This window comes from Pseudochaenichthys georgianus, chromosome 24 (assembly GCF_902827115.2).
Source record: "Pseudochaenichthys georgianus chromosome 24, fPseGeo1.2, whole genome shotgun sequence".
Classification (NCBI taxonomy): Eukaryota; Metazoa; Chordata; class Actinopteri; order Perciformes; family Channichthyidae; genus Pseudochaenichthys; species Pseudochaenichthys georgianus.
The window spans coordinates 30,011,277-30,037,409 of NC_047526.1; the positions used below are offsets into that span (position 1 = coordinate 30,011,277).

At 41.4% G+C, this 26,133-nt stretch overlaps 1 protein-coding gene across 1 annotated transcript in view; it reads right to left on the minus strand.

Moving 5' to 3' along the window:
* The window catches only part of ryr3 (ryanodine receptor 3), a 127,503-nt gene that overhangs the window by 57,947 nt on the left and 43,423 nt on the right, over positions 1-26,133 (minus strand). Inside the window, exons 15-37 of the mRNA XM_034075925.2 lie at positions 23,668-23,763; positions 23,074-23,192; positions 22,119-22,252; positions 21,740-21,981; positions 20,262-20,454; positions 19,557-19,773; positions 18,098-18,202; positions 14,211-14,314; positions 13,703-13,786; positions 13,447-13,606; positions 13,122-13,266; positions 12,543-12,748; positions 11,467-11,641; positions 10,284-10,492; positions 9,654-9,817; positions 9,478-9,526; positions 9,210-9,370; positions 7,877-8,039; positions 5,390-5,476; positions 4,963-5,189; positions 4,210-4,422; positions 2,859-3,468; positions 2,227-2,427 (exon numbers count right to left, since the gene is read on the minus strand). Coding sequence (XP_033931816.1) covers positions 2,227-2,427; positions 2,859-3,468; positions 4,210-4,422; positions 4,963-5,189; positions 5,390-5,476; positions 7,877-8,039; positions 9,210-9,370; positions 9,478-9,526; positions 9,654-9,817; positions 10,284-10,492; positions 11,467-11,641; positions 12,543-12,748; positions 13,122-13,266; positions 13,447-13,606; positions 13,703-13,786; positions 14,211-14,314; positions 18,098-18,202; positions 19,557-19,773; positions 20,262-20,454; positions 21,740-21,981; positions 22,119-22,252; positions 23,074-23,192; positions 23,668-23,763 — 4,064 coding nt within the window. The remainder of the gene's footprint in view (positions 1-2,226; positions 2,428-2,858; positions 3,469-4,209; positions 4,423-4,962; positions 5,190-5,389; positions 5,477-7,876; positions 8,040-9,209; positions 9,371-9,477; positions 9,527-9,653; positions 9,818-10,283; positions 10,493-11,466; positions 11,642-12,542; positions 12,749-13,121; positions 13,267-13,446; positions 13,607-13,702; positions 13,787-14,210; positions 14,315-18,097; positions 18,203-19,556; positions 19,774-20,261; positions 20,455-21,739; positions 21,982-22,118; positions 22,253-23,073; positions 23,193-23,667; positions 23,764-26,133) is intronic.

Below are 26,133 nucleotides of genomic sequence, written 5' to 3' on the forward strand. Positions count from 1 at the left end.
CCACACTCCCAAGACCAGCCAGGCCTCTCCACCCACCCTGGAACAACTGTTTCCCACTGCCGCCATAACCAACCTCCACTCCCAGCTCCCCTTTTCTAATAAACAAATGTTACTCTCACCAGCTGATTCCGAGTCATCCTTTTATGTGTTAATAGTCAAATAGTTAAGTAAACTATCAAAATCATCCTAATGACCACAGTGGTCAGTCCACTTACCCAGGAATTTTGAGTTGAACAATTACAGGAATATTATGTCTTTATGTTCTAATAATGTAAACATATTTTAGTAAATCGTTACCACAGAACATTTGCATAATGTTTTAAACATAAAGCATGTTATCCTTCTCTAAAATAATAACATTCTGGTAACATGAACAAATCTATCTTGGAGCTGAAAACGTTTTAAGAACAGTCGGGCATAATGTTCTAACAATGTTATCACCAAACATGTTAAGAATGTTTTTATAGAATGTTATCCTACCTTTCAGAAGAACATTCTGGGAACCAAAAGAAAACTTCCCGCTGAAAACATTCCTAGAACAATGAATGTAACAAACATGTCTAGCTGGGACTCTACTTATTCCTCAGCGATCAAAGTGTCGCTGTAGGGCTGTGATTAAGGGTGTACGGCTCAGAGAAAGAGTCATTAAAAATGTTTTTGAACATGAAAGCTTTGCAGTGGTGCAGATCTAAAACAATCTTTAAGGCACTGCTGTGTTGTGTCTTCTCAGCGCAAAGGATCCAAACACAAACAAAACAGAGACGGCTGGTACTTTCTTGTTAATGGGCAGGAAGAATAATGTTGTACCCCTCTCTTGCTTTCTACTCTGAGCCACACTGAAAGAGATATGGATGTCGAACGGGGACAGCTCATTAGCTACAAAGACCTGAGCTCCTGGCTCTTCAGTGTGCTGACACAGGTATTACACACAGGGCTGAAGAACACTGAAAACAGGGCCGTAAGCGAGAACAGAGATCAGAGGAAATGCTTTACTCGGTGTTGTAGTTAACCAATAAGCAGCCAGAGGAAATACTCAATCACAGGGTCGCATTGATTTAGAAAAGTATGGGTTTCCATCTTCAAACAGTTACAACGATAGTATAATTGCGAGCTTGTCATTCACTTAATCTCTATTACTCATGGTATAAAAACGTAATCGTGGAGATAAACACATTTATATTGGCCCATTTAATGGTTATCCATTACAACAATCTATCATATTGTATCCCAATTGTGGACTACACGACGACTACCGTGGTGGATGAGTGGATGTGCCCCCAGAGTGCCCACTGCCCTGATGGCAAAGCACAAGGAAACCTGAGTCGGACCTCTTAGACGAGAAAAAGGCAGATTGCTTCAACATCTGCTTTCAGTATCAGTACAAACCCTCAGGAGATGATCTTTGTCTGATAGTTTCAGACAGCACTAAAGTTGGTTTCTTTTCCTCACAGCATCTATGCTCTGGTCTAACAGGTATTTCTTATATTGTCAAATGTTTGTGTTGTTACACTTGCCTTCAATTAATACTCTGGTTTATTAAAACCGGTTCGGAACATTGCATTCAATTTCAAGTCAAAGAGATGTTGTTTTTAAAGTTTCCCACACAATGAATGAGTGCTGCATTAAACTTTGACACGGTGCCGCAAAAACTATTTTGGACTCTTAAATGTCAGCTGTTTAACTTTCGATGCACGGTCAACTCACTCAAAGTTCAATTTAGCCCCACATATGGCCCAATGTACCCTTTGGGAAAACCAGCTGGAAATAAAGTTAAAGCTGGGGGGAGGGTCTACTTGGGATTGAACGTCCGTTGCATTCAAGCCGCTGCCAAATGAGTTCATATAATGCTGAATAAGCACACCGCTGCCAGGACAAGCTCTCTGCATTTCGTCGTATACAGGAGTTATATATTCCAGAAACTTAGCTTTCACCTTACAGCTTGCTGTTGCTCTGTTGCTATCATCTCTCCCATATGGTAATTACCTTTTTCCTGCTAGAGGGGGGAGAGAAAAGTTAGGAAACAAGGAAAAGGCATCCTAGGAAACAACAAAACCCTGTGCTCCGGTTTAATTCTCTGACTCTGTCCCAGTCGAGGTTATTGATTATTTTCACCTCAAAGGCTCAGGTGATTTTTGTTCCTTTAATACCTCGAACCACCTTGAACATAAATCACAGGTTGTAAACTGTTCTCCTAGTTGGTCGTTTCCACTGCAGTATTAATAGTACCTGCTCATGTGGGGGTGAACGAAACTCTTTGGTCTTCTTGGCAGTGACGGCGGCGGACATTTCGAACGCCAGCATCAGCTCGTTGTAGCGGAACTTTTGGTTGTACTGCAGCTTGGACACGAAGTCGTCTGAGAAGGACACGATGGACTCGATGCGGTGCTTCAGCTCACAGTCACAGAAGTAGTGCAGCAGCTCGCACATCTGAAAAGGAGACGTTATTCAGCGAGGATGGCAATCGAGAGTACATCGAGAAGGTCCAGCGTCTCTTTCTACTGTAACTGTCTGTTAAACAGGAGGATTTTCAAATAAACTGACTTTTTTCTGTTAAACAGGAAGAAAGCTCACATATTAAAGCATCTCCAAGAAATTATCTGCCACCATTTTCATAATGCACAGAATAAAGCTTTCTTGTCATCATGTGGACTCTTTGTCATCGATAGGAGCATTACTATTCAAGCTTTAGCTCTCACGCAGTCACTTCTCTGGGAGATATAAGTGAAGCAAATCGGATGGGGGGGATTTAAATCGAATGAAATCTTACAATATGAATTGATGGACTTATGGTTATATGCAACAATGTCCAATTGAATGGCTGAAATGCGTGTGCATGTTTTCACTCCGTTTATCATCACCTGGCGTTTGACGGGCTCGGGCAGGGACTTCGCCAGCAGACCTTTGATGAGCGGTTTACTGTCTTTAGTCTCGTCCTCTCCCGCCTCCACAGCCTTCTCCTCGTTCTTGCTCACTTCCTCTTTCTCCCCCACCACGGCCACCTCGTCCCCCTTGGCGTCCTCGCCCTCCTTGGCCTCTCCGAACACGTTGGGAGCGATCAGGAGGAGAATTATCCTCACCTCCTCGCTGGTCAGGACTCCCATGGTTAACAGCGTTGCCGTCAGCTTCAGGATGGGGACGAACTGGTACTCCACGCTGCCGCCCACCGGGTCTCGGATGTGCGTTCCTCCGCCCTGCACGGCCTCGGTGAGCATGCTGATGGCCTTCTCCTTCAGGCTGCCCAGAGGGATCTCCGGGCTGTACAGGTACTGCTGGCGCCTCGTGTTGATGATGCCGACGGGTGAGAAGTTAACTCGAGGTTTGAGAGAGGTGCTCAGGTCCACGCCAGGCAGCGAGTGCCGCTTGGACTCGTCGGGGAACAGTTTGATGGAGCGAGTCTCCGCGGTCACAGGGATGATGAACTCGTTGTTCATCATTAGGCGAGCCTCCTTTGCCGTTTCAAGATGGATGCTGGCAACGAGAAAAATAACGAGTTCAATCGCCATACACATCTGGAGGCATAGGCCATTATGCTTATCAGGAAATAACCATTCAGTATTGTAGTTCTAAAAATAAGCTCCCTAAGTGGTATAAAGTGCTATTACTAAGATTTGTATCGCACAGAATTACCATAATGCATCTGTGGGAGGTGACAGGGCTGCTGATCAATACCAGTGCGTCAGCAATGATGTGACAAATTGCAGAGACACCGAGTTCTCAAACACAATGTGGTTCATAATAATAGTTTTGAAAACAAAACTCTCCAGCCACGGGGATGCTAACACCCTCTTGTAATGATGTTTGTTTGGGGATAATGGAAGAAAGCACTTTGTCTTGAAAGTAGCAGGGGACATTTATAATGTAGGATTTATACTAATTATGTGCCTCGGCGGTTCAGCTGAGAATTTACTGTGACATTATGTGAGGAATTGAGAGGCGGGATTATACACGATGACATCGAGGTATAATGGAGATTAATTATGACTAATTTACTTTGTGGTCAGACACTTTTTAGTAATATGTGCTGGAGTTGAAGATGTGATAATTCATAATGCTAGCATCGTTCATCATTTACGGTATGTCTCTTATTATTACAAATATTTCAAACGATTTCTTCTCTTATTGTTTAAATGCAGACAAAACTATTTAATTTCCCAAACTGCAGGAAAAATGATTATAATGTTATATTTAAAACAACTGCAAACACCACACCTGATGAGGACATTGTAGAAGCCCTCCCTCAGCATGCCAGACAGGTACTGGTTGTCGATGGTGTAGAGGAGCTGTGTTTGGTCCAAGTGGCTGCAGAGGGCGTGAGCAACACGCGTGTTTCCCAGCGCACAGAGGGCACTGTACAGCTTCAGAGTGTGGTAGTGGAACTTTCTCAGACCTTCAAGCTCCGATAACTCCAGGATGTCCAAACACCTGGAAGAAAGCAGGAAACTAATGGGTTAATGGAGAACTATGTATACTATTTAAACTGCATATTACCCAACACCAAGATGAATTCATGCCTAAAATGGTGGCAAAGTGCTTGTAACTGCACCTACTAATCTAAAAGACTGACGTTGTTTTATTATTTTACTTTTAGCATCAATATAATCACCAAATCAAAACACCTTTGAGACAGGGAACCTTCAGGAAACAACCAGACCACGAAAGGAAAGCATTAAACACACTATACATTACTGAGTGACACAGGTGGGATTTCAAATCTGCAACTGCCAACATGAGAGTTTATGGGAAATGTGCTCCTAATACTAACACAATGCCATTTGATTAAGGCAGAATGTATTATTATAGTGTTTCAAAGTGTTATTATTTCTTTCAAAAGTCCCCACCACTTTTCAGTTTCCTTTTCCTAGACAATGTAAGTACTTCATAACATTGTATGTACAGCATCTGCAGCAGAAGAAGGTGTTTACAGTTTATGTGCTAAGGCAACATGGCCTCCATGCTGCACACCTGTTCTCCTCAGGAATATGTACGGCCATCATCTCCAGCGGCTCCAGACACTGCACCACCCAGCCGTGCCTCTCGCTGACCCGAGCCGCCTCCACCCTGAGGAAGGTGTTCGGCATGCGGCTCCACAGCACGGCCACGATGGTCTGCACGTCCAGGCGCGGCGGGCACTGCGGCACCGGGTTCCTGCTCTCGCTCTTAAATATGGCAGACGAGAGCGGCATTGCATCCTGGGAGCAGAGGGAGAAGACGGAAACAATATAAAGGGACCATGGAAGAAGAGATCTTGTATCTCAATGGGACATTCCTGGATAAATAAAGGATAAATAAAAAAATATATAAAAAAAATATATATATATTTTATAAAGGTAAACAATGTTAACGAATGAATGGAACAGGTGCTTTTGAAAATGTGCTTTTGGATACACACCTTGATCTTGACAAATTCAAACTGGAAGAGGTTTGCACTGGTGGGGCGTACGAACACAGCTGGGAACAGCTTGGTGTTTGGCTCCACCTGAAACAAAAACAAGCTCCGTCATTAACATCAGAGATTTAGTCATTTCGATTCATGGGATTTATCAAGACATTGAATTGAAACAAAGTCAGCTCTGAAGGCAAGGCAAGTTTATTTATATAGCACCTTTCAACACAAGGCAATTCAAAGTGCTTTACAAAACTGAAAGATATGAAATGAAAGATAAAAAGCAAAGATAATAAAAGTTACAGTGCAGTTTAAGATGTAAATAGTTCAATTAAAAGCAGCGACAAAAAGAAAAGTCTTCAGCCTGGATTTAAAAGTAGTCAGAGTTGCAGCGGACCTGCAGGTTTCTGGGAGTTTGTTCCAGATATTTGGAGCATAATAACTGAACGCTGCTTCTCCATGTTTAGTTCTGACTCTGGGGACAGAAAGCTGACCAGTCCCTGAAGACCTGAGAGATCTGGATGGTTCATCATTTAGCAGGAGGTCAGAAATGTATTTTGGGCCTAAACCATTCAGTGCTTTATAAACCAGCAGCAGTATTTTGAAATCTATTCTTTGACACACAGGAAGCCAGTGTAAAGACTTCAGAGCAGGAGTGATGTGATCCACTTTCTTAGTGTTAGTGAGGACTCGAGCAGCGGCGTTCTGAATCAGCTGCAGCTTCCTAATAGATTTTTTAGTGAGACTTGTGAAGACACCATTGCAGTAGTCGAGTCTACTGAAGATAAAAGCATGGACAAGTTTCTCCAGATCCTGCTGTGACATTACGGTACGTCCACACAGCAGCTTTAAACAAATCTTCCAACGCTTCCAACGCTTCTCTGCCCATTGACTTTGAATGGGGATGACGTCACTTTGCCTCGCTTTTCGCCGAACTGCATTGTGGGGGAGCGAAGCGAAGATTTCCAGGATTTTCAGGATTCAAAAGTTGAGCAATGTTCAACTTTTGAAGCTGAGCTGGAAGCGTTAGCCAATCAAATCCCATTTATGCAAATGTGACAGTAGAAGCGCTAGCCAATCAAACCGTGTGTAAGCAGGGAGAACCAGACCGCAGTTCATTTCCTCATATTCCAAACGAGAAAGTACGGTAGCAAATCACCCGGTTCTTTACGACCAGAACTATTAACGGGATACAAACCGGAGGAACCAGGCATGGAGGGAGGTGGCAGAGACAGTGGGTGAAACTGGTAGGTTTTCACCTGTTTGGGGAGTTTATATATATATATATATATATATATATATATATATATATATATATATATATATTGCTCGAATAAAATCCCCGGGTTTTTTTGCTTTGTATGTCCGGGGCGGGAGATTCATGTGATTGGTTGTTGGTCGCGTTGCTTGCAAAAAATCCCCAAGCTTTCAGACACGCCCAGCTCCAAGATTTTCAAGATTTTTGAAAAGCTGCTGTGTGGACGTACCGTTAGTCTTTTAATCCTAGATATGTTCTTTAGGTGATAGTAGGCTGATTTAGTAACTGTTTTAATGTGACTGATGAAGCTCAGCTCTGAAGTAACGTATATAAGTGGAATCTAAGCTCAGCATTGTGCTCCTTCTAGTGTCTGTCTGGTTTCAAATCCAACACCTTTCACAAAGCTTTTTCGCCTCTAAGCTCAGGGCTTAGCTGGAGTTTTGAATGGAAGTTCAATAACTATCCATTGGTGTATTGATGACAGCCGTTTAAGACAAAAGAAAAATACAAAGGCGCTAAAACAACTGAAAGCATAACAAGACGGAAAGCTTGTAATCAAGTTTAAGCCCCTGGAATCCCTCAGAGGGCTTCCTTCTTTTATATCTATTCGAAATGCATGACTAACTCAAGAACTGAGATGAAGAAAGAAAAAAGACAATAACAGAGATACAGAAGTGAAGAAAACTTGGGAGATAGATCTAATCTAAAGGCATCATTTTGTCGTCTAGTCAGGTATTCGATTTGATTTGTTGAACTGGGAGATCAGCGAGGCGTGGCGAGGATTACTGAGCAGATGTCTCTCCTTGTGGAGACTCTTGGATTGAAAAGCAATGAGAATGTAATGGTGTATTTTCCTGACAGCCTTTCTGCAGGGCTAATTTACTGCAGTGCAAATGTGTTCAAATCACCCAAAGTGAAGAACGAAGGGAGTGTGGTTGTTTGTAATGTGTGTGCAGGCGATACAATTATGTCTGAGTGGCATCCTACCAAAGATTTTAAACAAAACACTCAAAAGTACCCACTCTCTGAATATAATAGTGTTGAGAAGTAGTACGCAGAATTTTAACAACATTTATGTGTTTTCTCCAGATTGAAAAGACAATAAAACAGCATGCCAACTCTTAGAAACACAGAGGAGGAAGACTGTATATTTACTACTGGGAAAAATAATATTAAAGTGCACATACTGAATGATATAAGGTCCCCCATAAGACTGTGCTATCATCTTTAAGTACCTGATATGATGTGGACAGCTCCTTGCCGTTGGCAGTGAAGGAGACGAGGCCAGTGGCCAGGTCGATCTGACAGCCGATCTCCAGGTCAGAGTTGGAGCGGCTGGAGGAGGACGGGTCGATGGCGTCCGCTCCACACACGATGTAGCAGTTACTCCTCTGCACACTGCAGCCACAACAGCAGGAGACAAGCTCAGCAAGCACAACCCCATTTCAATATTACCAACCACAGGGCAACAAATGAAAAATAACTATTTTGTGCGCATTATATTTTCATTATCTCACATTCATCACTCTGTGTTGACTTTCGTCGCATTCATATTCATTCTGTTACACACAGAGCTCTTTTCAGCTAAAGATACTATGCTATTAAAAAGGTCATATTTTACATCAGTATGGCAACTTAGTTACAATCACAAATGTTTGTTAATCAACATTAATTTGCTATTTGACAGAGGTTATGAAATACTTTGGATGAAGTTAATGTCCAACATACTTGTGCCTTTTCTTGCAATAGCCAGAAGTGCATTCACTCACAACTATCGATATAACTGTGACTCTCTTTTCGAACAAATTATGTTTAATCTTTCAAAAGTTATCATGCAACACAAAGCCCTACAGTATTATCAAGGATCAACTTTATTAATTGTAAGTTGAATTTAGACTTAAAGGCAGGGCTAGAATTTGAAAATACACAACCGGAGAAAACCTGCCACTTCCTTACAGAGCCCCTCCTCCAACACACACGAACGCGCACATCACCAATGAGGGCACGAGGTAAGTTTGTGCCCCGATGGAAGGCTGACAGGCAGGTAGGCCATCCAGTTACTTTAGCCGGGCCGGCTCAGATGATTGGTCGTGCTTTTTACAGCGCCACGGCTTCCACAGATGACATTTCTTTATGTATTTATTGTCAAAGCATTTAATTTATTCATTGCTATCGGGATGTTAAGAGAATTCCATGGAATATAACTAAGTGTTTTGGAAGTGAATTACCTACCACATCTTTACGTATTATAGTAACATGTGAAGGGGTTTGTGTGTTGCAAATGACTGAAAAAGGTATTGTCAAAAAAACACAAATGTAGTTTAAATGATTAATATCTAAAAAGAAAATTAACACAGGGTCCTTAAGGCCTCAGCACAGCAGAGGATTCTAACCGAAGCCACTTACTGTATGACCTTCCCTACACTTCTGTATGCTGGCACATATCTGGTATTCCTAGAAACTCCTTAATTTCCTTAGAGAACCCAGTAAAGCTGCTGACTTCCCCATCTCCATAACACTTTTATGACGTCCTATAAAATCCAGATATTAAAATAAAAGTGAGCTTGCCTCTCATGTACCCGCCCTCTCTCGTCTCCCAGGGTGACGGTGACTCTCCGCATCTTGTTGAGGCTGAAGTTCTTGCTATAGAAATGATAGTCCGGTGTGACCCAGCCCACCCAAATTGAGGCGGGGTCCTGTCCGGCAAACACTCTCACTGAGTGGTAGTACTGCCATTAAAAAAAAAAAACACACAGGAAAATTACAAAGAGCAAAATAAATGGTAGTCATTAATAAACAATGTTTTCTAGACTTGTATTTTTGGAATTGTATTTACAGTTGTGATCCTTCCAAAGTCAACAGTTCCATCTTCTTTTGGAAGATGGCTGAAAATAAACATATGTACAAGTTATAAGAACAACAAAGAGTATTTTGTATATTGCACTAAATCATCTAATTAATCAATCAATCTGACATAAACATTTTTACATTTGTCAATGCTGTGACAATGACCTGAGTTTCAGAGAATCGTCCAGTATCTTGTCTGCAGAGTAGAAGTCCACAGGCATGCTCAGTCGGCAGTAGGTCATGTCACTGTTGCTGTTCTGCGTGCCGAACGTCTTGTGGGTGACCTTGAGGCAGGGAGGGCTGTCTACTGTCCCGTCGATCCTCGTCACCTGAGGAGTTATGAACCAGAGAGAGAGTGAAGGAAACTCCAAAGAAGTGGATCGATATGCATCTTCAATCGGTCCATCAACTCCAGCAGCACTGTTCAATATAGCCATGTTGGTATGCATGGAGAACGTTAGAGAGCTGGCCGAAGTCTGGCCCTGTTTATAATGATTGCCCATTTCCAAGTGGTGACAGAGCATGCACTATACCCACAACAACCAGGGTGTAAAGGGGTGCTTTTGGGGGGTTCCCCTTTCCTGTGGTGTGTTATGTAGCTTTTTGTGCATGTAAAAGTTCTGCAAATGCTAAAATCCCAAAGTTCCCTCCAGAAGAACACGTTCACTGTCATATAAAAAGGTTTGAATGCCAAAAAATAATATTAAAATATGTTACCAATATCTGAGTGAGAAACTCTGTTGCAACAAACATAACACGACACTCCTAACAATACTAATGTAAATGTGTAATCACCTTGATATGCTGGTGTTCTTTGGGTATGTTGACAAAGGTCGGGAGGCGCTTGCTGAACCACATGGTGATGGCTCTGTTCATGTTCACACCAAACGGCTCGAAGCCCTCCTGGAGTCCACACATGGTGTAGTACTTGAAAGTGCTGGCGTCCTTTCCCAGGTTCATGTGTCCCACCTGTCCGATGCCCATACTGCACACGGGGATGAAACCTGGAGGAGTCAGGAGACATTGGTGGTCAAGTCAATATCGGACTAAGTATGAAACATAATTCAGTCATGCTATCCCTTAAAAATAAAAGGTTCCTTTCTTTTACGAAGTTGGACACCTTTCTTTGCACATTTCATTAAAAAGTTACCCAGACTTTTTTCCTACCCTGCCTGATGTGATCCGTCTTCCTCAAGAATAACATTTAATTAGTCTGGTGTTTTATAAAACCTTGGAAAAAAATACCTCGGGGGGAAAAAGTGGAATTGATCAAAGTGTCAAGAGACAACTGTTCACCTTTCCCTCATTCCCACCGCTGCTCAGAGTACAGTCCACGGCTCTCCTGCCAACAGCCTGAGGTCTCGCCCTTTCTTTTTGAGTCGTGCATAGGGAGGCTTTCCCTCACTGCCACCGACACAACCCTTTAAACGTTATGCAGATGTGTGATGACATCTCAATCATATAAAAGAACATACAGTATCGTGTCATCTGGCAACTCCTTCGGCCAGTGCTAACTTCGTTCATTGATAACAAGTTGGCAACACCGCACATACCACATACTGGCTTCTTGGCTTAAATTGAGCCCGCTATGCAAAGAAAGTAGAAGAAGAAACATGTCTATTGCGACTTAAATATATATATTTCAACTACTAACACTATTCTACAAGGATTTGGCCCTTAAAAAGCCTTTTGTAATATATATTAGTCATGTAAGCATAGTTTGTTTCAGTGCATCAACCATAACAATTAGTTGAATTACCTTACTTTACTTCTCTCTGTCTTTTTCTAAAGGATGGTTGATTTAGTCATCGGCCAAAGCCACAATGGACTTCATTCAATTCCAACATGATTTTCTGTTTACTGTCTTGCCTCATGCCAAACAAACCCAGTCCTACCTCTGGAGATACTGCGGAGGAAACACAGACAGAATAACTGAATAATTTCCTCTCTAAAGTTCACTGGAATATGGAGCCCTCACCGTCCTCCGTCTCGAAGTCGGCGAAGCAGAGCTCGGAGCCCTTGCTGGTGATCAGCAGCTCTCCGTTCAGGGTGAAAATCATGGATTTGTCCTCCATGTTGATCATGCAACCGACCACGTCGCCCGTTTTCCAAGGTTGTCCAAAGTAGCGGCTTCCGGCGTGCATTCGACGACCCTTCAGAAAAGACAAGAAAGCTTTATGTTTTTGCAGCGTATTTTATGACCTCGTCAAATATTGTAATCCAACAGATGCTTCTGTAGCTGCCACATATTAAGGTGTGACAGCTCAATTTAAGATTGTTTTCAATAGCAAAAGCAAAGATTATGATTCACAATGTATGTTTTTACACTGCGCAATTACTTTTCCCCACAAAGGTTTAAAATGTGCCTCCTTACTGATCTATTATCAATATTTCACAATCCACAGAATTTAATGTTAATCAAAAGTGTTATTAAGTCCTTTAAAACTCAAATAACTTGTTACCAGGCCAGTCATCTTCCCTTATGAAGCTCAGCGCAAGTTCAACCAGGAAGACCTTCTTACTCATTCATTTACTATGCTATGTAACCACTCTCTCTCCTCTCAATAAGTGATCGGGGGCGTCACTCCCCAGCTTAACCAATCACTTCGCTCTAATCTCACAAGCCTATCATCGCGCTCCGCTAACCCTTTTAAATCTGCTCTCCCCCTCTGACAGCTGTCATTTCAGGTGACTCGGCGCAACCCCCCTCCCCCCCTTTTCACCTCCTATCCCTCTGAGTCCAGGGTCAAGCTAAGCCCCTCCCCTTCAGACCGAACCCAACCATCCATTCACCACCACCGGTGTCTAGACCCCGGGGGGTTTCATCGGGTCGGTTCTCCCCTCCCGAATGATACTTCCTGCACAACGGGGCCTAATCGCCAAAACTCCATTACATTCATTCGTGTATTCCTTGCAATAAATATGTGTTCTTGCATCAAAACCGTCTCTCCTGATTGAAATATCACTGGTACAGCCAAATTAAAGCAATGATGGATAAATAATGGCTGCTGCTGAAGTTAAAAGGTATACAGTGTCCAATTAGAGCTCGTTTACCCTGTATCCATCGAACACGAAGGCCTGGTCGTCCGTCCCCAGCTCCACATCGGGCCTGCAGCCGGGTCTGGCCCAGCCCACCCTCATGTCTCCTCCACTCAGCGCCTCAAACTCAAAGTACCACTTCCCCGTCTTCAAGGCGTACGTCTGTTCCACACGGAAGAAGCGGATGGTCTCGATGTTCTGATCATCCAGCGTGTGGAGAGCTAGACATGTGAGAGGCATAGAAATGTATACGTTTACTTTATTATTAGGTACATTAAATACTAACTGACACAATATAAAGGATATGAAGCTTAATGTTATTGGCAGCACTGTCTTCAAAGAAATTAAATAATATGTTGGCTGGACAAGACTGACCGTATATCTTTGTAACGCTAATTAAAACTATTTCCATATTCGTTTTAATAAAAAAATGTTTTGCCAGCTACGAATACTAAACTCCCGTTTGAGTTGACACTTGAGTTTACATGTTCAAGTACTGTAGGATTTGGAACTAATTATTCACATCAGTACTGCTTAAAATGTTAACTAAAACACAGTCGTGCTTACAGAAAACATTTAAACACATTTCCTTACCCTCCTGGTCTGGGGGGTCGATGTCATATCCATATCCAACCATAGTCCTGATAGCCTCTCTCAAGCTGTCTCTGTTAGACTTCTTCGTGCGCTCGTCCAGTAAAGCGTACGGCACCAGGCGAGGATTACGCCTGCTCTTTAAATCCTGAAACAAACAAGGGCAATATGTTAACACAATAGAGGAACCAAGCAAGAAGTATGTAAGGACAAACAAAGAACACAAATACAAGTGTCTCACAAAATAAATACCTTTATTACTTTACTGTAATTTAAAGACAAAGGTTCTGCCTTGTCCTTTTTAAATGTAAAGATGGATGACTGTTACCTGCTGGATGCCGTAGGTCCATCCTTGTTTAATCCTGTCTTTGGCCCACACGTTGTGTGCATTCTCGGCCAGTTTATCAACCAGAACCTCCTGACCTGCATTCAGTTTCACGTCAGAGAGGTCCTGTGGCGCAGGCTTATATCCATTAGACATCATGTAGCTTTAGAGGAAAGACAAGAGTGCTTCAGCATTTCTTCTTCTTCATAACATTATTCTTTTAGTCATGTCAGCATCATATAAAGTATTGCTAACTTACTCTTTGGGAAGTTTGACTTTCTTCAGATCGTCCTCAGCGTTCGCAAAGGCCTGAGCAACATGGCAGCCAAGAGCCAGCAGGGTCCTGGGAGTAAAGGAGACAATTAAAAATATAAACTAATGTAAATACTCAAGCCCCATTACACTGTTAGATGTTTCCTGCTGAGTGCTTCATTTGTTACACTGCTCATTAGCCATACAGTGACATCCTTGTTGATCAATCGCTACACTACTGTACGCACGGCCGGATGTTGTTGTGAGGATAAATGGCAGATATTGAGCATTTGACTCGGCTTTATTGAGCAGAGGGACACGTTTGTTTTACAGTGAGATGACTCAGTCGTTGGCTCAAATGAGCTTCCTTGAAGATCGATACTGGAATTCACTCAAGAGATGCAAGTCATTACAAGCACTGCGTTAATCTGGGCCTTAAACTGCTCCCGCGCTGCATTCAGCAAGCGCTCCATGAATAAAGTCATTGGATTATTTAGCAAACTGCCCGGCCTTACTTAAGTGTTTCACTCGACATCTGCACGTTGTAGTTCCTTTCAGTCTCAGGCAGCTTTCCGAAATCAACAAGGCACGGGTGCTGCCTCTTGTTGTCATCACGGACCTGAGGAGAAAGCAGTCATTACTGTATGCAGTATAACATATCGCTAAAAAGTGTCTATCTATCTCTCTCTCTCTCTATAACTATCACTCTCTCTCTCTCTCTATAACTATCTCTCTCTCTCTCTCTAACTATCTATCTATCTATCTCTCTCTCTATATCTATCTATCTATCTCTCTCTCTCTCTCTATAACTATCTATCTATCTCTCTCTCTATAACTATCTATCTATCTCTCTCTCTATATCTATCTATCTATCTATCTATCTATCTCTCTCTCTCTATAACTATCTCTCTATCTATAACTCTCTCTCTCTCTATCTATCTATAACTATCTATCTCTCTATCTATAACTCTCTCTCTCTCTATCTATCTATAACTATCTATTGATCTATCTATCTATCTCTCTATAACTATCTATCTCTTTCTCTCTATAACTATCTCTCTATCTATAACTATCTATCTCTCTATCTATAACTCTCTCTCTCTATCTATCTATAACTATCTATTGATCTATCTATAACTATCTATCTATCTCTCTCTCTATATCTATCTCTCTCTCTCTAACTATCTATCTATCTCTCTCTCTATATCTATCTATCTATCTATCTCTCTCTCTATAACTATCTCTCTATCTATAACTCTCTCTCTCTCTATCTATCTATAACTATCTATCTCTCTATCTATAACTCTCTCTCTCTCTATCTATCTATAACTATCTATCTATCTATCTCTCTCTCTATAACTATCTATCTATCTCTCTATCTATCTATAACTCTCTCTCTATCGATCTATCTATCTATCTATTGATCTATCTATAACTATCTATAACTATCTCTCTATCTCTCTTTAACTATCTATCTCTCTCTATATATATCTATCTCTCTCTCTCTATCTATAACTCTCTCTATAACTATCTATCTCTCTCTCTCTCTCTCTATCTATCGATCTATCTATCTATCGATCTATCTATAACTATTTCCCTATCTCTCCTTAACTATCTATCTCTCTCTCTATGCATAACTATCTATTGATCTATCTATAGCTATCTATCTATCTCTCTATCTATCTATAACTCTCTCTCTCTCTATCTATCTATCTATCTATCTATCTATTGATCTATCTATAACTATCTATCTATCTCTCTATCTATCTCTCTATCTATAACTCTCTCTCTATCTATCTATCTATCTATTGATCTATCTATAACTATCTATCTATCTCTCTATCTATCTCTCTATCTATCGATCAATCTATAACTATCTCTCTATCTCTCTTTAACTATCTATCTCTCTCTATATATATCTATCTCTCTCTATAACTCTCTCTAAAACTATCTCTCTTTAACTATCTATCTCTCTCTCTCTCTATCTATCGATCTATCTATAACTATTTCCCTATCTCTCCTTAACTATCTATCTCTCTCTCTATATATATCTCTCTCTCTATGCATAACTATCTATTGATCTATCTATAACTATCTATCTATCTCTCTATCTATCTATCTATAACTCTCTCTCTATCTATCTATCTATCTATCTATGTATCTCTCTATAACTATCTCTCTCTATATATATCTCTCTCTATGCATAACTATCTATTGATCTATCTATAACTATCTATCTATCTCTCTATCTATCTATCTATCTATAACTCTCTCTCTATCTATCTATCTATCTATCTATGTATCTCTCTATAACTATCTCTCTCTCTCTCTATATATATCTCTCTCTATGCATAACTATCTATTGATCTATCTATAACTATCTACAGTATCTACAGTATCTCTCTATCTATAAATCTATAAGGAACCGCAGTAAACAACAGGCGTTGCCATAGCAACATGTCATGTTTATGTTTAAGCGTGGGTCAGTGTTGAGAAAATAACCAAACCCTTGACTGTAGCCCGATGTATGTGCAGTCAACGTTGCAGATGCATTTAGCTTGTTTTCCACTCGGAGTAATTTGAGCCTCAGATGCGACTTTTTGACTGAAGCAGAAACTAGCCTAAACCAGCTCAGAGAAAAGAGCAAGAGGAGCAAGATGTTCAGCTTTCAGTGATTCAGTTCACTAACAAATGCTCTTCTGCAGACTCTTATATATATATATAGATATTTAAAGGTTTAATAAAACGAGGTGCAACACAGGTCCAAGCGATACCCAGTAAGGCAAAGCACCCTTATATCAAACAATACAAAAGGCATCCAACTGTATTATCATCCTGATTTCCAAATAGCTGCTGCTTGACCATCGAGGCTTCCATCTTGGAGTCAGTGCCATCTCTTTGAGGCTTGTTGCAGCTAAATTAAATACTGAGCATCTGTTTGGACCTAAATGTTTTTCTTAATAAACTATAAGACCTGAGGCTCCCCCCGAGTGGAGCCTTCTCCCACTCCTAATTAATGTGGATGGCATGTGCTTGGAAGAGTAGACACTCATTACAATTTTTAAACAGCCGCTGTGGAGGGAAATGATTCTGTGATAACCACCAAGAGGCAGCGTGTGCGTGCAGACTCCTAACTGCATGCAGTGAGCAGGAAGACAATGATACAACTAGAACGTATAAACTAGTTCAGTTACCAATACTCGCTTGTTTTTGTCCTTTCTTTAATTACATTATAGATTCAAACAGGACTGGTTTATTCTGTTGTAGTTAAAGGTCACATGTCATGGCCATTTCCAGTGATCATAATTCCATTGTTGAGGTCGACTAGAATAGATTTACATTGTTCAATGTTCCAAAACTCACATTGGTTTCTCACACAGCATCTCTGTATAGTATGTATTCACTCTCTGTCCTACACGCCTTGTTGGAGCTCCTGCCCCCCCCCCCTCCCTGTGAGCCCAGTGTGCTCTGATTGGTCAGCTCGCCCACTCTGTTCTGATGAGTCCACCACCGTTACAGCTGGACATCAGTGTTTATGTGTTACCATGGCGTTTGTTAGCAACCAGAAAATGACACCAGTGATGACAAACAGATGAGAATGCTGCGTGGGGTCTGGGGGCCGTGTTGGCGGGACGTTGCGCGGCTCGCTGCTGCGCCCTTTGAGGATCGAGGCAACGAGGCGTTCTGGGGCAGCACAGACAGGTCTTTTCTGTGTTAGAGTTCTACTCGCTACAGGGTGCACTTTGAGGGTTTGTGACTCTGCAGACCGTTTACATGCAGAACATGCTTCATAACACACAAGGGGACGGGTGATAACCAGAAAAGCATGACATGGGATCTTTAATAATTAAGTTATAATAATAACTTCGACTATCGTTTTTAGTGGAGTAGAGCTTTTACGCTCCTCCACCAAGTGTGCAAACGTGTGTCTTACTCACATCAAGAAGCACTGATACCTTAATATTAGTGGGGATATAATATCCAGGAGAAAATGGGTTCAAACGAAGCAGCACCTTTGATGGAAACCAGGTCTTTTGGATAAAGACACTTTCTTTCTGTGTTTGCTATAATCCTTCTCAAATTGAGTTTATAGCATATTAATTCTTCAAACTGATGACAATGTCATTGTTAGCTAAACTGAACTCTGATCTTCTTTTTCTTCACAGTGAGTCATTACCCTTTGACTACCCGAGTACACAATGTTCATTCTTGTGTTTCAATAAACTGGAGCAGCAGTCAGACCCGACCTGCCGTCATGTACCTTATAAGAAGGACATAGACATTAGAGTTAATGAGCCATTAACATGCACCCTACTGCAGAGGGCACAAGAAGACCTTTGTCACCCACCCTTTCCAAATATACCCAGGGTGTGTAGAGTGTGATGAAGGATAGCAGCTTTACCTTGCCATAGGTCCAGCCCAGTTCGATCTTGTTCATCCCCCACAGCTCGTGGATGTTTTCTGCCAGCTTGTCCCGGACGTTGTCCAGGTGAGGGGGAAGAACAATCTGCAGAGAGAGGAGGGGAACAGATGGTAAGCTTGGATGGTCAAAAGATGAAATTAGGCCAACAAATAGAACAAAATAAGTGCCTGACTGCCATTGTAAGATTCCCGTGGATTGCAAGGCAAGGCAAGTTTATTTATATAGCACCTTTCAGCACCAGGAAATTCAAGGTGCTTTACAAAAATGAAAGACATTCAGACAAAGGCATTTAAAAACAGTAAAAGATAATAAAAGAAACATTAAAAGAAAAACAAAAAATGAAAGACATTAAAAAAAATGGCATTTAAAATCAGTCATTAAAAAGAAAAGCTAATAAAATAAACATTAAAAGATAAAAGTTACAGTGCAGTCCCCCCTCCCTTTGGAAATCCAAACATTTCCGTCCCGATTGTTCATTTAGACTCAAAGTGTGGTCCGCGGACCACTGGTGGTCCGTGAGCACCCCCTAGTGGTCCGAGAGTATATTGGTAACATTTCACATTTGAAATAAATAAGTTTTCCGCACTCTCGCGGGAATATCTCCGCAATGGAGCGAGCTTAAGTTTCACTTTCGATTGCATAATATAGCCCAGTGCAACACCTTCGTCACACATGTTGCCACGTGTTTGTACAATTTCCAGGTGATTTGTAATCTGTTCTAGAAAAACGATGTGTTTTGGGATATTTGTGGAGATAGGTGGTCCGCGAGTGTTTTTTTATTGGTTAAGTGGTCCTTGGTATGAAAAAGTTTGAGAAACACTGATTTAGACTGATTGTTTTCATGTTATGCTCGCATGACATCCACAATCGGACCCTCAGGAGGGTGTACTAGCCCCCTACTCTGCTTTGCGTTCCATAACAAAGTCTTTAAGTGTTACCTGAACACCCCGTGTTACCAAAACACTATTTTGTAGGAACTTATACATTTTTCTAGCTTTGTTTTATCGAGGTATCACGTCTTGGAGAGGTTTCAGGGGCCTCTGCAGAACGGAATATAATATAACGGGTGTCTAACACTAAGCTAAATGAACCTTGTATGAGATTCATGAAACACCTAAAGGTTTTGAAATTAAATAAGATGTTTTTTCTTTACAAAAAGTCCTTTAAAAAAGCCTCAGACCAGCAGAAGTGTGGGTCAAATATTTGATGTTGGCTGCAGTTGGTAAATATTTCAACTGTTTTGTGAGATCAAGGTTAATTCAGTCATCTCGAGCTGTGCTCAAAACATTAAAAACACTAAAGAATCTCTCGATAATCCAAATAATAAACACAATTTCATGTTCTGTCATCTTCAGAAAAGCGTAACAAAATGAAAACGTCTAACTGTGTTTTTAATATGTAAAGTAAAGATGAATGTAGAGAAGGGTACTAGTCTCACCTGGCTGGTGTCAACAGGAGTGGGGATGAAGGAGGCCTGAGAGAGGAACTTGGTGGTCCCCAGCAGGTCACGGACCCCGTCATGGTCCCTCTTGTAGTCCTTCACAGGCTCCACGTGCATCTTCTCTTTGGGCAGCAGCGCCTCGTAGCAGGGGGAGTAACCAGCGGGCGGCAGGAACTTGAAATCTCCGTGACGTCCACCCAACAGGAAACGGACCCTGAGAGGAGAAGTCACAAAACATTGCAGGACATTATCTGATCATATTCTCACTCTGAACTTCACCATGCATCACTCTGTATCTGCATTTTGTTTATTTATAGTAAAAAGTATAGTAAAGTATATCCATGGGTATATAAACATATTTCCCAAATAATATTTGAAATCTAAAATGTTAAACTTAAAATGTATTCAGACCTCCACTCACCTTCCATTACATAATAGCACTACCTTTTCCATAAATCTTATTCCAACACATTTGGTCTGTACTTGGTTCTTACAACTAGTAATAATAAGATGAAAGCTGTAAGAAGATTGTGGCTTTTAAGAAAGGTGTTGTGTATTTCTTTTGTCGATCCCTGACAAAAGGCCAACCCAGTAATCTTTCATTTAAAAGTACCTCATTACTTTGTTTCAGTTTAAAAAACAAGCCCTTCTTTTGGGATTGCTTTGTCATCTCTTCACCGAATGATAAATGCGGAGCCTTACTTGACACCTGCAGAGAAGCTGACGACGGGGAAGAAGAAGCCGTCGGTGTTGAAGTCTTCGAACATGCCCTGGACAGGCTGCCCGTTGATCCTGAAGGACATGCTGGGAGCGCCCAGATCCAGACAGCAGCTCACCACGTCGTCCGAGTTCAGCAGGTGCTGGTTAATGGAGGCCACGGCCCTGGGGATTCGGCCTAGACAACATCAGGCAAAGAAAGAGAGAGAAGATGGATGGATGCATCAGCAGCAAAGTCATTGCGAAAGTAGGGCAGGATGACGGACGGACGGACGGGGAGAGTTGAGCAGAGAGGGGGAGAGATGGGGATGAGTGCTTAAAGAGGGTGGAAATGAAAAAGTGATGGGACTTTTAGTAGATTTGGAAGGGGGGGGTGAACTGAAGTGGGTGTTACACTTTTAGAGTGAGAGCAGAGAGGTATTCGAGGCTTTGGAGCCCTGAAGCACCGGAAGAGTTATATTTTGGTATACCTGCATATCTGTGATTTGCTGGTATTCACCTTTGCATCGTGTTTACACAAGTACAACTTAAAGATGTTAGACCTTCCCTGAGGACTTTTAAAAGACATGCCAACGCTCAAGGTTTTAATTTGATGTCACCGTAAGAGCTGTGACTTTGTCCTTTACTTTGTAGAGAATGAAGGAGCAACCAAGAGAGTGGACAGCAGGCTGCTGCATTATTCACAGACTTCTGTGTCTGTCGAGGCAAAGTCCTTCCAAATCCACAACAGCCCTTTTTGCACACCAGCTCTTGGTATCATTTGCTGCAATGATTCAAATTTGTTTTTCAAAAGCAACAGAAAACAGTTTTGGGTATAGTTCAATGTCTCCACGTAGGAAACACTTTAAACTTAAAACAAAGTTTACATATTTCTTTACAAAAATGCTACCAAACACTCACTTGAGGAGCTAAACACGAAAGTGAAGTACAATACTATACTCCAAGAAAGTAAAACAACAATACCTTTTAAACGTGGCTGCAGATGAACAGTGAGGTTTCTGTGTCTCCCAATAGGCTTCTACAGTATCTCATAACAAACTAGCAGGTGTTGCTGCAGCTCTTATATAATAATAATAATAATAATAATAATAGATTAATTTTGTTAGCGCTTTTACAGGTGCTCAAAGACGCTTTACAGTTATAGTGAAAAGAAAAGAAAGGAATAACAAATAAATATAGTTAAAGTCAAATAATTCAAAAACAATCACACATTAAAAGCCAGATTGAAGATAAAGATTAAGATTAAGATTCAATTTATTGTCGTTACGTAGTACAGGTACTATGTAACTAAACGGTTTCTCTGCATTTGACCCATCCTAGTGTTAGGAGCAGTGGGCTGCCATTATGTACGGCGGCCGGGGAGCGGTGCCTTGCTCAGGGACACCTCGGTAGCACTTGAACTGGTGACCTTGCAGTTGCCAAGTCCCTATGGACTTCGCCACCCCTGTGATAAAGATGCCTACCTGACCAGAGATGAAGTCCATCAAAGCTGTAGGAGTACAGGTCGTCTCCAGCACCGTTGCCGCCCCACCCCTCTCCTCCCCCGGGGTACGGAGCGTAGCCTTTAGTGTTGGCCCAGCCCACTCTCAGGTGGGTCGGCTCTCCGGTTACAAAGTGGTCCACCTGGTCGATCACCAGCTCAAAATACCACTTCTTATACTGAGCTGAACCTTCAGCCACACCCAGGAAGATGTTCGGCCTCATACTGGAGGAGATTAGAGAGAAAGAGGAAGAATAGAAATCATGGTAGTCGTGAATCATCCCATATGTCACGTGGCGAAGAGAAATGACATCTGATAAAGCCAGCTATCATGACGCTTGAATGGAAAGTTTGACCGTCACCTCTGAACATCATTGACGAGTCGAGTTTGAAGCAGCAGGTCTCTCTTGGGAAGCAGGTTGTCACAGATCAGATTCTGATTGGCTCTCACGGCAACCCCGTTACAAACACAGAGGGAACAGAGGACATCCAAAATCTACAAGAGAGGAAAGGTGGAGATAAAACTCAACTATTGCTCTCTGTTGTTTCAGAAAAGTGTTGCACAACATCTGCACCCTGTGTTTCAGTTTAATCATCGATTCTTTTGTTGCAATGCTTGGAGCATATGCATATTTGATAAAGAACCCTCAAGTCAACATGACCATGGACTTCTACCTAACACTCGTGAAATGACAGCTGTTGTTCGTTTACAAGGATGCCGTTTCATGCCTGGTACAATGTACTGTGACATATAAACACTGCATATAAACATGGTAAGAAAGTCACTAACGCAAGAACGTTGATAGAAGTACCGTACTCTTCGGACTATAAAGCGCACCAAGCCGCAGCAGCTAAATCGTCCGTCTGTCTTGCTCTCGTTCTGTCTCTCGGTTCCACTTTTACTTTGGCGCGCTACCTGTCTCACTCTTTTCCGGCCTCCAGCTTTTCCTGCTGGAGCCCGCCGCTTAGAGGTGGCGGGCGCGGACCGGTCATAGAGCCCATAGCATTAAAGGTGGTTAATTTGACCTGTAAAATCCATAGATTTAGGAGGTCCCCTAGTGGCCGTTAGCTGTACAAAAAAAATGGGAAAAAGTCGCGGCTTATAGTCCGAAAAGTACGGTATGTCCTTTTTTCTGAGAGTTCTATTCGGTCACCAGGCAGCTTTGTATATCTGTATTTTAAAGCTTGCTTCCTTCTTTCTGGATTAAACAAGGTGTGCAGTTTCATCTTGTGCTTTTCTGTCGTGTTATGAGCTTCACAGACTCACTGTCAGGCTGCAGGCATGGCTGTTTTTTGTTAAGTCATTTTTCCACCTACCTTATAGTTGCGTCCATTCTTGTAAAGCAGGGAGATTATAGATTGAATGTGACTTCTCTGAATGATGTTCAGAGCCTCCGGACTTTCCACCAGGATACAGTGGAGGACTTCCAGGATCCCTGAGAGGTCAGACGGGACATGTGTCATTACCAGAGCAAATATAAAGGGTACTGACTGTGAGGAAAACTTCTGATGCAGCGATGTAGAACCAATGTTCAGTAAAGGATGGAAACTGGAACGTCTTTAGTCATCACACTGATATTTATTAAGAGAGAATATACGGCCGGAGGGTTCACAAGGTATTCACAACTTTCATCGTGAGATCCCAAGCCAACTCGGACAAGACAAAGGAACACATCTATACATTAGAAGAGGAGGGGCCTATATTCCCGCCTTTCCTCTAATTAGTACCAGACATTAGGAACAAAGACTGGTTTGTTATTACCAACTTGCAAGAAAGACTGAGAATCTCTAAAATACACAGATCGGATACAAATATTCTTTGACACTGACCACATCTCAGCATCAGTATAATGCTCATGAGGGTTTAGGCTTTTTCCAATTTCAAAATGAATAGAAAGTTTCCCATAATACCTGATGACGATTCCAGTCTCTCCAGTTTGCTGACCAACCAGTCCAAGTTGCGAGAAAATTGGGTGCAGTTGTTCCTGTTGCCACGGATCAGTGCGGCTAAGCAAAGACAAGTTTGCAGAAGGTTTAATAAAAGTACAAACAAGGTTTAGTAAAGACGTTAATCCAATTGATCCAAGCAGCTGACTTGTGGAAAAGTGGATGTTACGACTTTTAATACAAATGTGTCACAAATGTGTAGATATTAAAATGCATGAGGTCTGACAAAACGGACACCTCCCATAATGCCATCTTCCTGATAGAAAATACATGGGATTTATATTTTTTTTAAGCCTCGTTTGAAGGGAAGTCAGGCGTTCTTTTTTCCCTTGTGCCCTTTCTCTGTCATGGAGGCGACATTAAGGAGTCTCCCTATTACTTTACTGTCACATTTCCCACCATCAGGATTCAGGGACACTCGACGGATAATGCCTGTGAAACTGTTTAACAGCACTTTGTGCCCAAGGAATACTGATGAGGGTATAATCTCTTATACTTCTTTCTTTTCAGGAGGGCTATTGTTCACATGGATCGAGCCACACCACGAGGCACGGGCAGGGACGTTCACTGGGATTATGTGAATGTGAAATTAAAAAAGTCATAGACAGAGAGGAGACCCTGAGGCTACACAGATACAGACTTTGATTAATGGTAACATTAGCATAGACTATATAAAGGGATACAAAAAGGCCACCACTAAATTACCATTAATGAAGTAGGATACTTTAGTTATAATAAACTTGGCAACATTTCAATGAGGAGAATCACAATTGTGAAAGGGTTTGTGCTTTGAATCCATGATCAACCGTCCCATCTCATTAAGATCTTGTTTCACGTTTTGCAGCATCCTCGATGATTTGTGTCAGTGTGCGGGAATCTTAAGCTACGAGATGAAGTATTTTAAAGACTTCCATTATCTGCTATTCATTCGTTATACATAGCTACACAATGTACTTCAATGCATACTTGTATCGGGACACCTGAACATCTTAGTTTCTCTCCTCCAGTGGATACCGCCTGACGTAGAGCTCCTATAACGCCTCATAATACACAATGAGATATAGAGGTTGGGATCTCTTAGAAGTACAAGGTACTTTACAAGGACACATATAGTAACTGCTCATTATGCATCAAAGGTGGTAAGATTTAATAAAGACCATGATATACTTTTGTATGGGTTTACCTGAAGCAGACAGCAACATCTCATTCATAAGACTTGGCAACAAACGGATGCAACCGTAATGAGTTAGTTGCTAAAAGTAGTGAAGAGCATATCCCGGCATGATGTACAACCATTCTCTTATTGAAAGAAATCCTTTGTCAAAGTGTACTCAAATAATCAGCATGCATAACGTATGTGATACAAGAGTCTTCTGGCATGTTTCTTTCTCTCCCACCATTGCTCCTGAAAGCATGTGCAAGATTCTGCTGTGCAAATCCAAACCACCGATCACAGCGGAGGCGTCTCTAACACAGTGTCATTTACTGGTTGTGAAATCCAGTGTTTCCCATCCATTGATTCATTTGTGGCGCTGAAGTATCGTCCGCCACAAACAGATCTCACCATTGGTGGTCTGTACCGAGGCACACTGTCCAGTTGTGCCGTAGAATCTTTTTATGTTCCACATTCTTTTCTCACTTAATAAACTTCACTTCATATAAACTTTATTTTATTACATGTACAATGGAGCTGATAAGCTAATAACGCATATATATTGCTCAGATTAGAATAGCCTCAAACTGACTGCTTAAATTCTCATGACGTACATCAGCCGTCATTGTTTACGGCGTGCAGAGCAGCTTTTTATCCATGCGCCAAAATATTACAAGAGTAATGAGAGTGAGAGTGCTGGAGGAGAGGTTTGAGTCATATTTCCCTCCTATGAATGAAGACTTCGATTGGCTGTGGGATCCGTTTAATCTCATTAATATCAGCCACTAGTTTAAACAGCAAAGCTCAGGATGAACTCGCAGAGCTATGGACCGCTCCCTGAAACCGAAGCACGTTTTTGTTTAGCTGTTTAAACTGATTAGTCTGTTATAATTATTATTACGTTATTATTAATTGTAAGTTATCATAGGCCTACCTCTTTTGAAATCCAAATGTAAAAATTAACTCAGAAGGACAGTTGGAATGAAAATGACATGTATTCTTGTTTTAACACAGCCTATACTTACAGTAGTAAGCCTGTTTATAATATTTCATTCATCATACTAAGAAATGGTGTTGAAGTTTTTTGGTCTGGTTCTTGTAATTATATGATTATATGGTTTTTAGGATGACTTATATTTGATTATTTGTTCTATAAAATGTTCTATTCAATTAAATACACATTTGAAAAACAATTGATGGTGTATTTATTGTTTGTAGTTTAAGCTTTGAAGTGTTTTTTAAATCTATGAGAAGTTGGTGTGCCTTGGGGTTGAGAA